Source organism: Pan paniscus, chromosome 6 (assembly GCF_029289425.2).
Source record: "Pan paniscus chromosome 6, NHGRI_mPanPan1-v2.0_pri, whole genome shotgun sequence".
Classification (NCBI taxonomy): domain Eukaryota; kingdom Metazoa; phylum Chordata; class Mammalia; order Primates; family Hominidae; genus Pan; species Pan paniscus.
In genome coordinates, this window is record NC_073255.2 from 101854254 (window position 1) to 101870705 (window position 16452).

The window sequence follows — 16452 nt, forward strand, 5'->3', positions numbered from 1 at the left end:
GCTTCATAAGCATGTTTTCATGAAACTGGTTTCAGTTGCATTTAATTGGTGTTCGAGTAAAAATAAAATTAAAACTTAGCATCTTTTCAAGGCTTTCTATGTTCCAATTTACAATTTTTTTCAGATACTTTAAACTAGTCCTTATTAAACTTTCTCACTTGCAAAGCTTTTCAACCTGCTGATCTCAGGAGATTCTGACATAGCCTATTGGAGGCTAAACACAAGGACACTTTTTTAGAATGAGTTTATAGACTAGGTTAGGAAAGTATCAATTATGTTTTCATTTGAACAAAAATTAAACTCTTTCATTTGTCTGCTCAGCTGTTCATGGAATATTGCATAAATTGGGTTTAAAATGCATGTGTTATCAACGTAACTGCCTTGCAATTCCTTACATTCAATAGAACTATAAATAAAGCCCACTGTCCTAAGAGCACTGCAACTTGTTGTAGCATTTCAGTCTCAAAACTAAACCCTCTTTGATTGTACTGGAAAGAAAATCCCAAACTGACTAGTTAAAATAAAAATCAGCATAAGTTAGGCTTTTATATCTTCTGAGTATTTTTATAAAACAAGGTATATGTATGGAATTTTCAAGCATTTTTAAAAGAGATTTTCATTTGTATAACTAGTTAACAACAGCTACCATTTACTAGTAATCTTTTTTTTTTTTGAGATGTAGTCTCCCTCTGTCGCTCAGGCTGGAGTGCAGTGGTGTGATCTCAGCCCACTGAAACCTCCACTTCCCAGGTTCAAGCGATTCTCCTGCCTCAGCCTCCTGAGTAGATGGGATTACAGGCATGTGCCACCACGCCAGGCTAATTTTTATATTTTTAGTAGAGACGGGGTTTCATTATGTTGGTCAGGCTGGTCTCAAACTCCTGACTTCGTGATCCACCTACCTGGGCCTCCCAAAGTGCTGGGATTAGAGGTGTGAGCCACCACGCCCAGCCTTTACTAGTAATCTTAATTGTAAAACAAAACAACACTTTTTAAAAGTATTTATAATCACAGTCTTTACTGTGAGAAGAGGAAATTGAGGCTCAATTGACTTTAACTAACGTGTTCAGAATCACATAATAAATACAATTGAAGTTCAGGTTTATGATTGCAAATCATTTTTGGAATTAGGCTTGTTTCTTAGTACTTTAATGTCAAATTTGGGGTATTTTATAGCAAATCAAAGACATTTCTAGAGTCCTGTACCAATGCCAGTTTTATTTCACCTCTTATTACCAATTAAAAATTTACTCTAAAATGAAAATTTTTATTACTAAGCAATATTTTTCTTTCTATACTCTGATCGAGATTTGATTTCATCCCAAATAAAAGTATATTGGATGTAACTGAAACCACTGGAATGTGTATGATTAGTCAGGGTGTTCTCCTGAAACCAACCTCAAGATAGAAATGGGTGTAGCACTGGTTTTAATTCATGTATTTATATGAGGTTTGGTTATTCATTCTGTCAAGGACACATAATGAACATGGCCTCATGAAGATGATAATATGGTAAAACTAACTGGTTGGGTAACATTAAATGTCTTTAATAAAATCCAAGAATATCAGATACTACCATGACCCTAAATCTTTACCTTTTCTATTTACCTTGTCAAACTATCCCTGACCTTTTTTATAGTATTTTATTTTAAATGGATTGACTTACATGGCTCGAATAGAAACAAAGAAACTGTAAAATTTCTCTGCTTATTTCACTGTATATAGCTATGGCTTTAATGTGTTGTGGGTTTTTTTCCTTCCCACTGTAAAATTAAACAAAGTTTGACAGTGAAATATTCCAATTGCTAGACCACAATATATGTATGAACTTTGCCTGATAGAATAGAATGTTGAAAGTAAATATTTCTTTAAACTCTGCCCAAATATGTTTTGTCTACTTGAGTGCCAAAGAAATAATAATGACAATAATGCATAGCAGAGAATATGGAAGAGAACTGAAATAGTTTTCTATCAAAGGAATATTGTTCACTCACAAACAATCTTTTTCCAAAATTGTAAAGTCCTAAACAAGCATTTCCATGCCAGCATAGTATTATTTATTTACATTTAATTGTTACAGATTGATAATGAAATTTTTCTTTTTTCTTTTTTTTGAGAGGGAGTCTCCATCACCAGGGCTGGAGTGCAGTGGCGCCATCTTGGCTCACTGCAACCTCCATCTCCTGGGTTCAAGCGATTATTGTGCCTTAGTTTCCTGAGGAGCTGGGATTACAGGCACCTGCCACTACACCCAGGTAATTTTTTGCATTTTTAGTAGAGACGGGGTTTCACCATCTTGGCCAGGCTGGTCTCGAACTCTTGACCTTGTGATTCGCACACCTCAGCCTCCCAAAGTGCTGGAATTACAGGTGTGAGCCACTGCACAATATCTTAAATGCTACACAAATGTCATCTAATAGCTATCACAGGTATAAGTCGGTTATGTATTTCTCTGGAAACTGCAAAATGCTAAAAAAAAAAAGAAATCTAATAGATATTAAGTACTCGTACTGTCATGTATGGGTTGATGACAGAGATACATTCTGAGAAATGCATCATTACGTGATTTTGTCATTGTGCGAAAAATCATAAAGTACACTTACCTACTACCTAGGCTAGATGATACAGTCTGTTGCTCCTAGGATACGAACCTGTATAGCATGCTACTGTACTGAATATTTTAGGCAATCATAACACAATGGTAAGTATTTGTGTATCTAAACATAGAAAAGGTACAAAAAAAGTATGGTAGAAAAGATTTTTAAATGGTACACCTGTGTAGGGCATTTATCATGAATGGAGCTTGCAGGGCTGGCAGTTGCTTTGGTCAAGTCAGTCAGTGAGTGGTGAGTGAATGTGAAGGCCTAGGACATTGCTATACACTACTGCAGACTTTATAGTCGCCATACACTTAGGCTACACTAAATTTTTTTAAAGTATTTTTCTTTCTTCAGTAATACATTAATGTTAGCTTTCTGCAAGTACTTTACAATATAAACTATTGAATTTTTAAAACTTTTTGATGCTTTTGTAAAAACATTTAGCTTAAAACACATATTGTACACCTGTCCCAACATGTTTTCTTTCCTTACATTCTTGTTCGATAAATTATTATTGTTTTTAAAATTTGTTATTATTATTTTACTTTTTAAACTCCTTTTGTTAAAAATGAAGACACAAAAACATACACTAGCCTAGGCCTACACAGGGTAAGGATCATCAATATCTGTGTCTTTCACCTCCACATCTTGTCCTTCTGGAAGGACTTCAGGGTCAACAGCACATATATTTGATATCTCTATATTATAGGAGATAACACATTATCTCCTATGATAACAATGCTACCTTCTGGAATACCTCCTGAAGGATCTGCCAGAGGATGTTTTATAAGTAATTTTTTATAAGTAGAAGGAGTACAATGTAAAATAACAACAGAAAGTGAAGTATTGAAAATGTTAGGCAATAGGAAATTTTAGGCCCATTATAATCTTATGGGACCACTGTCATATGTGGGATTTATTCTTGTCCATAATGTTGTTATGCAGCGCATGACTATACTTGCAAGATTGTTGGTTTCCAAAGTCTCATAATTTTGTTAAAAGTCATTTAGTAGGTCAGTTTAAATTGACATCTTTTTAAGTTAAAATCCTCATTAATGTACTAAACAACATAGCTAAGATGTGAAATATAAACTTAAAATCCCTGGAGATATAAATAATAAAAATTCACGAAAACACAATATAAATGCAAAATTATGCACATTCTAATTCATAATATCAGAAAATAATTAAATAATAAAAAAGAACCTTATTTTTACAATGTTGTGATATGATACAATTCTACAAAATAAAATGTAATTGTATTAATAGGTAGAAAATTAAGTAAGTCCTAGAAACTGAGATGGATAACACATCAGAGTCTTTGAGCTGCATGAAGTCACAGACCATTTTTATAGTGTTCATCTCTGTATCACCAGAATTTAGCATTGTGCCAGGACTATCATATCTACTAATATACATTTATTTACAGTGGAAATTAGTTAATGAACCCTGTTTTTAAAATGTATTATAACTGAAAGGAAATATGCAAAGGAACCATGACAAATACAGAAGTAAGAGACTCTGGAAATTAGAAATTCTTAAGATAACAATATTTTAGTGTCTCCTGTAACTTCATTTGCAACAGTAGTGGCAAAATTAGTCTCCAAATATACGTTGGTAAAGGTTTTCTACTGGAGAATAATATGGTGCAGAATCAGGATGATAACTTGTGACTGTTCCTAGTTTATCTTTCTCATACTTGGGCACCTCACTTTATGCATGGTCTCCTTGAGGAAGGCCTTAAATTCTTTAATTTCTTGTATTTATTTCATTTTTTCATCAATACTAATTCATTCACTCATTTAATACATGTTGGTTTAAAAGACATTTTAGGTTTTGGCGATATAACAATAAAGACAATACAGCAATTTATCCACCCCTGAGTGCCCGTATAGTTTTCTAAATCTAAACATACATACTCTATAGTGGCCAACAGAGTCCATTTGGACAGTTGTTAGCTGTTGTTGTTTTTAACTTCTAAGATAAAGTACCAATGTGTTTGTTCATTGGGGTAATCTATGGGACATGGTGATTGATAAGGATTAGTCATCACTCTATACCAGACTGATAAATTAGATCACATTGATACTTTAGCATACAAATTATTATAAACAAATAAGGCTAATGTGCCTGATTTTAAAAATCATAATAGAATTATGATTATTTTATTATCTTGGAGACTTAAACCAAGGATTAATAGGAAAGGCTACTCGGAATGTAGCTCATTTTCAGTTTAGCTAAACTAAAATAAAATTATATTAATGACATTTTGAGCTAAGTACTCGTTACTGTCTTTGATGCATTACTGATAGTGTTTCTAATTCTTCCATTGTCCTGGTGAAATAGGTATTATGCTCATTGTTTTACTGATGGTGGAGCTCAGAGGGATGGTTTAGGTGTTCCAAATGGATTTGTCATGTAGATATGACTGTAGAGTCTAAACCCTTTTCAGTAGAACACTGTGTAGTTTGTTATTACAAAACATCTATGCTACAATTCACCAGTTGTATGTTTCAATGTTAATTATAATGCCAATTGAATGAATATATATTAGGAGCTTTCCATATTATACCTCATTTTTTCTTTAAAATACTACTGAAGAGTGAGGAATAACATTGTATATAGGTACGAAATTGTTGGGGGTAAGACATCTTGGGAAAACTGCTTACCATTAAAATATTGAATCAACTGAAAATTTGAATCCAGCCCATTCATTTTATAGGTAAACTACCACAGACACCTGAAGACTAAATGAGATCACTTGAAGTTGTCAGACTAGATGCAATATTTTCTCATTTTTCTGTCTACCAACTTCTTCTAATACGTGTTTTTTTTTTTGCAGTTATAAATGTCTCAATAGATGTAATAGATGTTTGCTCTATTCTTTTATCAAAAAATTCAAATAACACATTTACAGGCATGTATTTTTCTGTCATATGTCATTAATCATTTCAAGGTGTGCTTTAATTTAAACTATTTCTATTAGCTGACTCCCCAAAAGGAACAACAGACACATGGTATATGTTAGACTACTTTAGTTCTCCTCTTTCCCTTCACCCCATGTCCTGCTGCTTCCACCCAACCCCTCTCTCACCCGTACCCCCATTCCTCCAACCCTATACAAATCCCCCTGGGCCATCTGTGATTCAGGATAAAGGGACAAATATATGTACATTTCTTAAGCATGTAGACTAGGAATCTATAACAAATTTACTGTCAGTGATACAAACCTCTCAAATTTTTTTTTGCTAACAAATGATTTCTTTAAGAAAATATGAAATAATTCATACATAAGCTAAAAATTGACTGAAATGTCTTCAGTATTCTGTCATTCCGAATATATTTCCTTTAGTACATTCATGGAAGTTACATATCATTTCAGTTATACTATCATGTGTAAAACAGATTTTAGGAGTGGGGAAGAGTTTGTTCATTGAGGTAAACTTACATAAATAATATAAAATGTAATATAAAATGTAAATAATATATTTTATCATTGAGAAAACAAAATATGAGCCAAAAATACATTTCTTTACATCTTTAGATTTAACTAGCATTGAAAGTTTCAAGGTTTATTTTGACTAGTGTCTGGCTTTCTAATTGACAAGCTAATTAGAAGGGTATGTATGCTAGACTACTTGTCCATACCAAGTTCAGTGTGCAGCTGTCCTGGGGGAAAGACGTACAACTGAACTTGTTGACACTTGAAATTAAGCAGCACTCACCCGAAAAACTGTCATTTCTTCCAGCAGAACCTCTTCTAAATCATACCAAGTCTCCTTAGGAATTGAAACTACTTTAAGAACGGTCCCAACATCTTTGAAAGAAAGTGGGGAGAAGACCACAAGTTAAGTAGATCTGAACAGAGTTTAGTGTTAATGAATGAAATATGTATTTGTCAGACAAAGAACCTTTGATATCGGTCTTCCTTTTAATTCATTTTTTGGTCAAAACATAAGTAAAATATATATTCAAATGCATTTCATGCAATTAGACAAAGTATAAAGGTAAACTATAAACACAATCTTGGAATAATAAAAGATTGAATTTTTAGAAATATATTTAGCCTTGAAGAAGGTTTTATCATGAGACTGCATACATTTTTTAAAATATAATAATTATTACAGAGATTGCCTGGGTTGGATCAATTCTTTTCATTATTTCTAAAAATATCTCCTTAATTGCCTGGTATCTCAGAAACAAAACCTAAAAATAACGTCAGTTTGTCACGACAGGTTCTTCCACTTTTATTACAAAATCAGGGTACTACTGTGAAGACTAAATATAAATGAAAAATGCAAGGAATATTGTCAAGCAAGGGAAGTAGTCAGAGCTTCAGAGTCCTGGCTGCTCTTCTTGTCATCTAAAAGTCTTTAGTACTTAGAAGTTCCTAATGATGGCTCAATGGCCATTATGTGATGAATGACAATAACCCGATTTCTCAAAGTAAACACCTAGAATTGCTTATTACTGTGGTTTTTCAAAAATGTACACTTTGATTAATCCATTTTAGAGCATTAAGGAACTTTAACATTCAGAAGCCAAAAGCATAAAAATATTGAATGCATTTTATAGAGATTTCAAACCTTATTTGTTTTTCTAATTTGCCTTGTTAAAAGAGACAACTTGTTTTAATGACAAGAGTTGTCACTCTTACTCTAAGTTGGGCTTAAAAGTTATTAATTTTCCAGTATTACAGATATGTTCCTATTCCTTGATGGAATGAGGAACAGGGGCTTATTAAATTCAAAACTTTTACTCTTCAACCTTCTAGTTCTGACTAAACTTGATCAAATCTAGTTAGCCTCAATTGGTTCCTTTTAATCAAGTTCAACAAAGTTATTGTGAAGAAAATCTTGTCAACAAAAAAATCTTGTCAACAAAGAATAAATTATATGAGAAAAATAATTCATCGATAACTGTTTTTGGAGAACCAACATGATATGTTATATGAGATCAAGAAAGGTTGCTAATTTATCCCTTGCAAAGTTAAACCAAAAAAAGTACACTTTTAAGAAGATCCTTCTGTATTTACAGGACCTTAGACTACTCATAACACTAAAGATTAAAGGTAAATTAGGTTAATCTACTCAGTGCTTCTGATCATGTCTCCGGTACCCAAACACAACTTTATCTCTTTTCCAGATCAAGTTTTACTGAGTAGTATTTCAAACAATTTCACACAAATTGAATCAGATTACTCAACTAGGATCAATATACTATGATGTGCAACTTAGTTAAAAGATAAAATTACTGTAATCAGTTTACTTTGCTGACAGATGACCCTGGTCTGTACTGACCAATAGCCATCCACATCATCAGACATTCAACACACTCATGAAATTGGTGCCTTTAAAGACAGATTGTGTCCAAGAGGAATTAAAAGCTCATGATTAAGTTTATTTGGTCAAATACCCAGAAGCAAGCTTTGTTGCTTTGACAGTGAGTGAGAGACTTCTCAATACATTTAAGCCAGAGGTGAAGAAAAAGGCAAGTGTGACATGACTGAACAAACTTAATTCCTCTGCAAAGAAATTCAATTATAATTTGATGTTAAATGATAAACTAATATTTACCCAAGAGAAATACTATTATTTCTTATATGTTCTAAGGATATTTATAACGAGAAATTGATACTTGCAATTCATTGACTTTTAGGAAACCCTGGGTCTGCGTTGGATTCTTTTATTTGGTAGAGAAACTTTCTCACTCATAAAAGTAGACTTTAATATATTACTCAGAACCTGACACTGTTACACCTGATAACATAAGTATTTCACAATTTTGTTATAAAACTTTAAGTCTTTAAAGCAGTTACTATATGGTTGCCATTCTCCTGTAGTTAGTGCAATTTTTTTTTCTGTTTCTCACTAAGGGAAAATAAATGTTATTATACAAGGTTTCAGTGGAGCACTCACTCTGTTTCCCATTGATTTATGTCAGTTAACAGCGTTAATGGAGACTAGAAATTTATTACCTTGGAATCTGACCCTAAGTAGCAAGTATCAGATTTGTAACCGGGACTTTCAAAAATAATATTACTATTAAAAAGAGCTGGGAAAAAATAAAATAATATATCATAATAACAATGGAATTCATTCTGAAAATATACCTGAAAAAGTCTGTTTCTAATTATGGAATTAGTAAAAGTGAATTGTTAAATGTCCATAGAAATGTATCTAAGAATTACTTGAATCAATTATGTTGTTTTTCTAATGAATTTTTTTTTCTTTTCATTGTATGACAGAAACACTGAAAAAATTTTATTGCTAACATTTATTTACTAGATGATGTTCACCTTATTGTAATTTTAAAGTTCAGATAATTTTGTACTAATATTCTGGAACTATTATTGAATGTCTTGGGAATTTAAGGCAGGATTTGAGTAATATATCTTTGTTCTAAAAAGCCACTGGCCAGAAAAGTTATGATGCAATTATAAACACTGATTGCTTACCTAATCATTAGCTTTACCTGATTAAACTTATCTACTTGTCACAGAAAAGGGAATTTATTTTAAATTAGTATGTCTCAACTTGTCAGAAAAGATAATAAATTTGTAATGGAAGAATATTCATGTTATTTAGTCATTTATTAAAGGTGAATTATACCTTGAAAGTAACGATAGAAACTGGCCTCAGTTCTTAGTATACATTTGACCCTTGAACAACATTGGTTTGAACTGTGTGGGTCCACTTACTTATATACAAATTTTCATCTGCTCCTACCACCCTTGGGAGAGCAATGTCAACTCTTACTCTTCCTTCTCTGTAGCCTACTCAACAGGAAGACAAGGGTGATCCAGTTCCACTTAATGAACATTAAATATATTTTCTCTTCCCTATAATTTTCAGAACACTTCCTTTTCTCTAGCTTGTTTTATTGTAGGAATACAATATCTAATACATATGACATACAACATATGAAGCTAATCAACTGTTTATCTTATAGGTAAGGCTTCCAGTCAACAGTAGGCTATTAGTAGTTAAGTTTTGGGGAAATCAAAAGTTATATGTGGATTTTCAACTGCACAGAGGGTTGGCATCCCAACCCCTGAGATGTTCAAAGATCAACTTAATCAGTTAAACATAGTGTTTGGAAAAAAGTTTACAGCTGAAATTTAAAAATTTACCTGTTCCGATAAACATAACATCATACTGTCCATCTTCTGCATCCACTCGGTCTACGACAATTTGTGTAAATTGATAATTTACATCCGTTTTGATCACTATTGGGCGATTGTTCATAGGAAACACTGGATTGTACATGGCTGGATGACTTCTTGCAAAGGTTATAACATCATCAGGAAGGTCCTTTGTAGAGTCAAAACCACCAAATGTTTTGCTGGGACACTATTAAGATAAAGAGAAAATTATCTTTTGATTAAAATCTAGTAAACATAATTATAAATTATATAATAACACATGGCCTCAATGGTTCTACTTAAAATAGTAGTGCAGGCCAGGTATGGTAGCTCACACCTCTAATCCTAGCACTTTGAGAGGCCGATGCGGGTGGATCACTTGAGGCCAGGAGTTGCAGACCAGCCTGGCCCAACATGGTGAAACCGCATCTCTACTAAAAATACAAAAATTAGCTGGGCGTGATGGTGCATGCCTGTAGTCCCAGCTACTTGGGAGGCTGAGGTAGGAGAATTGCTTGAACCTGGGAGGTGGAGGTTGCAGTGAACTGAGATCATGCCACTGCACTGTAGCCTAAGCAATAGAACAAGAATCTGTCTCAAAAATAAAATAAAGGAAAAAAGTAGTGCAATATATAGTATATATTTCCCAAATATATCTTAATTCTCAGTGAGATTTAGTTATGTCACGAATTCTTTCTTAGGCAAAATTACAAATGCATGTAATGAATTCAGTGTACTGGAGAAGTTTGGTGCCTCTATTAGCGCCACAAGCATGAGTGTTATTAGTAAAATAAGTGAAGTATTTGACATAATGAATGGAATATACAACTAAATGCAATTAATCTTTGGATTAGAGATGCTCAGAATAATTTTATTGAATACATTTAATTTTTTACTATGGCATCATGCTAAAATACAAATTCTCTTTTCAAACTGAAAAACAATATAAACTATTCTTTATTGTTTTGTTTCTAACATAATGCTAAAAAAGTACCATTGAGATATGTAATAAATAAAATAATCCCAGAGTTAGTTAAGGAAAAGTGTTATTCAAAGTGTTTAGCAACCTGCACTGCACAAAAAGACCAATCAGAATGCCCATCATGACCAAGCAGAAGAGATAATGGCCCCAGCAGCCAGAAAGATGCATGGTTTTGCACTGGCATAACCTCACCTCTGGATGTAAACACTCCATGTAAGACAATACAACAAAAATGACAAATTAAGATTTCACCGTCTCCTTTCACTATATTTATTGATGCAGTGCAAGCATTTATAGAGTACAATATCTCCAATCTCTTGCTTTTAGTCTTACACTTAAATAATTTCTACCATTTAATGTAAAAGCTTGGGAGCTAAAATGTAATTATGAGAGATTCTTGATCTTACAAGAAGCTTAGAATGAGAAATCAATTTTCTTTGCCACTAGCTTGAAAAATATTAATAATTCATGAGAAATAAAATGAATGTGTTTTGAAATGGGATGAGTATATATAAATACACACATATATATGTCTATGTATGTGTATATACATACACAATAATACAACAATATAACAGTTAAGGAATGTAAGGTTGTATTTCTTGTTTTGTATGTAAATTATAAAATTAAGGTTATAGAAATATCAAATATTTATGTAAAAACCTGGAAGACACAATAAAATGTATTTTCATGAGATTGAAAATTATTTCTGCACTTCTCTACTACCATGTAAAAACAGTTTGCAAAAATTTAGAAATGTGTGGTCAAAAATTAAAATAAGATTTAATAATTTTAGATTTATATCTTATACTGAATTTAAGAACTGACATCTGTAAAGAACATGTTTTTAAATGTGAAATTTCATTCAATCATGGAAAATCTTTGTCTTGCTTTAATTTATAATCTTGAAATCTTTTTTCTACATTACAGGATACATTTAATATCTGTCTGTAGCTGCATTGTTTTTTGACCTTTGGAAGAAATATATTCATTTCATATTTTAAACACCTAAGCTACTTACAGTTCCCGGCCGTGGATAGGGGACTCTTCCTTGATAAGGCACCCATTGATAGTTGGGTCCATCCCTGTGGGCATATGGACCAAGGAACACCCTTCTCACATCACTCATGCTATACATACACACGGCTGATCCCTTGAAAATGTTACTGAACAAGACAGCAAGAATAAAAACAGAAGTTCATCTTTATACAATGGTAAGAGAAATATTGATACTGAGTTCTTACATTTTAGATATGATTTATTAAAATATGAATATAAATTCTTAGCAATAATGTTTGGGATTTTTCTAGTCACATGTATGCATTTAACAATACACAAAAGAACAAAAAATTGTGATTTCTTAAAAATAGAAGGCATAGGTGAAAATGGCTTCAGTACTCATGGAATATACGCCTTCATATGAAACATAGAGTACTAAGTTTTGATAGGAAAAACAAATACATATAAACTATAAATGAATATGTAATTTTAATATCATGGGGAAATTTTTTAAAATGTTGGTTAAGTCTCAAGCATTATTACTGAAACCAGGAATCTTTTAAATTAGCAAGAATGTTTAAGAACTCACTTTGTAGGCTGAAACTAGTACAAAAGATCGTGTCAAATGATGCGCCACATTATATTATTTTTAAATTCCCAAAAGTATTAGATCAAGTAGAAGTTGATTCTTGTGAAGACACTTAAAATCAGCTCTTTCTAACACAGAAAATAATTACGTTAGTAGCTATTTCACTCAGTTAAAGTGGAGAATTACAGCAATTATACTCATCAGTTCACTAAACAAAAATTTTGTTCGCTAAACAAAAAATCAGATAGACTGGAAGTAAGCCACTGAATTGCCACAATTTTCCATTTTATGGCAGGGCGCGGTGGCTCAAGCCTGTAATACCGGCACTTTGGGAGGCCAAGGCAGGCGGATCACAAGGTCAGGAGATCGAGACCATCCTGGCTAACACGGTGAAACCCCGTCTCTACTAAAAATACAAAAAATGAGCCAGGTGTGGTGGCAGGTGGCTGTAGTCCCAGCTACTCGGGAGGCTGAGGAAGGAGAATGGTGTGAGCCGCCGAGGTAGAGCTTGCAGTGAGCCTAGATCGTGCCACTGCACTCCAGCCTGGGCTACAGAACAAGACTCCGTCTCAAAAAAAAAAAAGAAAAAAATTCCATTTTATTAGGCTTATAGAAATGTGGCTTGAGTAATGTATTTATACAAAGATATTAAACAGTTCTGCACATTTAAAATATGGAATGCTTATCTTTTAACCAAACTTTCCCCCTTGAAAATTACATATAAATCAGACCAAATGAGCAACATGTGCTTGCAATAGTTTGTTATTGGAAACTACTGCATATAGACAGCGATTCATAGACTGCAAGTTTCATGAGGGAAGAGACCATGCCTGGCTTCTTTTCGGCTACATCAATTACATATATCACATGGCATTTCAGAGAGTAAACCTTAATAAATACTTACAGAATTTAATAACATTTTCATAGCAGAACAAATAGCAAATTAGTGCATACTTGATACATCACACTTTGTAATGTTTGGGTTATCTATCCCCTTTCCATTATTCTTTGCTTATCTTTGATTAAGTCAGCTATCATCGAAATACTTACTTAAGGAGTATGATAGGTAGCTATTAGGACTCACATACAAATATCCATTCTATTGACATAAAGAGGTGAAATTATTTTATCTCTAGCTCTCAAAAGGTGGTCCCTAGACAAACAACATGGGCATCACCTGGGTACTTGTTTGAACTGCATATTCTTAGGTCCCATTTAATTTCTATTGAGCCAGAAACTCTGGAGGCAAGGCCTAGGAATCTGAATTTTATCATGCTGTCTAGGAGATTCTGATGCACACTCAAATTTGAGTCACTGCACTAAGCAATGAGGAAACAGAAGAAATGGATTCATATTTGTTTGAGTCTCTCAAGTTCTGTAGCTTAGTCATTCTGGTTTTCTTTTTTTCCAAAGGGAAGAAATATTATTTAGGTATGCAGAACTGCAAATAGTTTTAGGAATATGGATTTCTTAATTTTTATGTGATTTTAAAAAATTATTGAGTAAAAACATCCAAGCAATTTGTAATGGCTTTAATAGTTACAGAATAAAACAGTGTTGGACATTGCAGTTAATCATTTTCTTTGCTATCAAAGTTACTTGCAGTACTTTTCCTGACTTTCAATTTTTAATTATTTTTCTTTTAACATTTCATCCATATCCCAATGCATATCCTTCTTTATATGCATGTAAATGTACATGTGAAATTTCAACAACCCCAGGTAATGTGAACTTTATACTGAATGTAATAGTCTAGAGGGAAATAATCTCTGCTTAAGTGACAGCGAGAGACTTAGGGAGGATGAGAAATAGGAAAAGGAGAAGGATGAGGAAAGAGGGAAGGAGGCAAGAGGAAGAGAGAGAAAGAGAGGAAGTAGAAGGGGAAGGAAGAAGGGAAGGAGCCAGTGGAGAAAGAGCAGGAAAAGCAGGGCAGGGATAAAAGGACAAGGAAATTAAGTTTGAGTTTGACACTGGTTACAAAAAAAAAAAAATAGTCATAATGTTGTAATGCTGAAAGTTTTTGTTTGTTTGTTTTTATTATGTGCTGTAATGGTGACGATTTTTGTTTTTATTATGTCTTTTTATGTGATTATAATGTAACCCTAGTGCTGTAATGCTGAAGGTTTTTGTTTACTTTGTTTATGTCTTTTTACATGATTATTTCAAAATCTGGGTTACAAGGTAGATAATAAAAAACTAAATGGAGCCTCAGGAAAAAAAAGTAGATTTTTTTTACAAAGAGAATCTATTTACTGACTTAAAAAGCTTTAAAACTATTTACACTATGTAAAGTGTCTTCAATTGTTATATTAATAACTTTTCACACAATCTTAGCTAAAAGGTTGAGAAGTGATGATTGTATTAATAATTTTTTAAATTACCTAAAAGCAATTAAAATATTTCTTTTGTAAACAATCAACTTTCTCCAAACATACACATTTCTAGTTTAGTTCTAGGTTTAAAGGTTTAAAGAATGCAGAAAAGTGTAGCAAATATCCCATCTGTGGAATAGAGATACTGGGAAGAACCATGGACTGTTTTGACATTTCCAGATGTATTTTGTCCCCAGATTCCCATGCTAATCATCTGGGCAAAGATAGGACTTTCAGTGGAGTTGCTGATGGGCTTTTCTCTGATCTCATTCATTAGCAATTGACTAAAGTGACAGAGATCAAGAGACAGAGAACTTTTTCCATTATATTTTCAACAAATTTTAAATTAATTTTTCCATCCTTAATTTATATCCCTACAAACTCTTCCCAAAACTCAGACTTCCATCTGTATAATATTTTACATTATATTCAAAGGTTTAAAGTCAAAGATATGCATAAGATGACATGAACATTTCAAACTGTTTCACTATTACATATTCACATCATTACAATGATGATTTTTTCTAAAATTGATTTAGAAAACAAACATCTACGTAGATCATAACTTCTTTCAGTCACCCAAGAGTACACAACAGCTCAAAGGTTAAAGCAACACTTGCCCTTCAAAAATATACTTTTGCAAATTATGAGTACTTGGATAGCACCTAAATAACATTAAGTTTCTATAAGGTAGTTAAAAAGTTAGTTATTTACCTGGAAGTCGTAAACACTCCATATACAACTGGATTTTTAGGATCTTTAAAGTTCATTAGGAATACATCCTCTGTTTAAAAACAAAATTGGAGAAAGTTGCTTTTTTATGGAATGGCAAAGTCTGAACAAATATTCTCTATACATAGACACTAGCTTCTTACGCAGTTCATCAAAATGAGTGTCAATGCCATTTGGACCTGGCACTGAGCAAATCAGACGAGCTTTGAGGAATGTTGTCCATTTATTCACCAGACTTCTGTGCCCTCCAAAGTCATTCTGAAAGAAGGGAACACCAGTGTTAGGCACTGTTAATGAAAATGATAATTTGAAACATTTCTATTTTCTTCATATCTTCAGACAAACATAAAATACAGTTTCTCATGTTTTAAAAGTTCCTAATCATTTTAAATGACCAGATATAGGTAACTATCACTTATTGTTACATTTGTGGTCGAATCGTTCCCTCAAGCTTTTTTGACTTTTTAAGGGATATTTATTGTGAGTAGTCCCTTTATTTATTCAAGGGATTACTTATAAAGTCAATTCATGTTCATCTACAGATCAATGGATAAAGAAATTGTGGTCCATTTACACAATGGTCTACAATTCAGCCTTAAGAAAAAGGAAATCAATTAGATAAGAGGAAAAAACAGTTTTTTCTTTGAGATATGTTGCACAATGTGGTATCATAAATAATAATGTATTATACATTTCAAAATCATAGTAAATTTCAAATGCTGTCACCACAAAAAATAAGTATTTGAGGTGATGGGTGTGTTAATTAGTTGATTTAATTATTACACATTATATTCAAAAATCTTAACATTGTTTTGTACTCATAAATTTATATAATCATAATTGTCAATTTACAGTTTAAAAGCAAAAATCAAGAAGAAGGAAATCTTGTCATTTGAGACAACATGAATAAACCGGGGGACATTATGTTAACAGAAATAAGACAAGCACAGAAAGACAAATACCTCGTGACCTCACTTATATGTGGAATATAAGAAGCTGAACTCACAGATGCAGAGAGTAGAATGGTGGTTACC

The 16452-nt window shown here is 32.7% G+C and overlaps 1 protein-coding gene across 7 annotated transcripts in view; it reads right to left on the reverse strand.

The window, feature by feature from the left end:
- SEMA3A (semaphorin 3A) overlaps window positions 1–16452 on the reverse strand; it is a 553763-nt gene that overhangs the window by 36353 nt on the left and 500958 nt on the right. For all 7 annotated transcript variants that reach the window (XM_034964343.3, XM_063606267.1, XM_063606269.1 and 4 more), the window contains 5 exons: window positions 15562–15676; window positions 15401–15470; window positions 11748–11892; window positions 9733–9952; window positions 6326–6417 (listed from right to left, as the gene is read on the reverse strand). In XM_034964343.3, the coding sequence (XP_034820234.1) occupies window positions 6326–6417; window positions 9733–9952; window positions 11748–11892; window positions 15401–15470; window positions 15562–15676 (642 nt within the window). The remainder of the gene's footprint in view (window positions 1–6325; window positions 6418–9732; window positions 9953–11747; window positions 11893–15400; window positions 15471–15561; window positions 15677–16452) is intronic.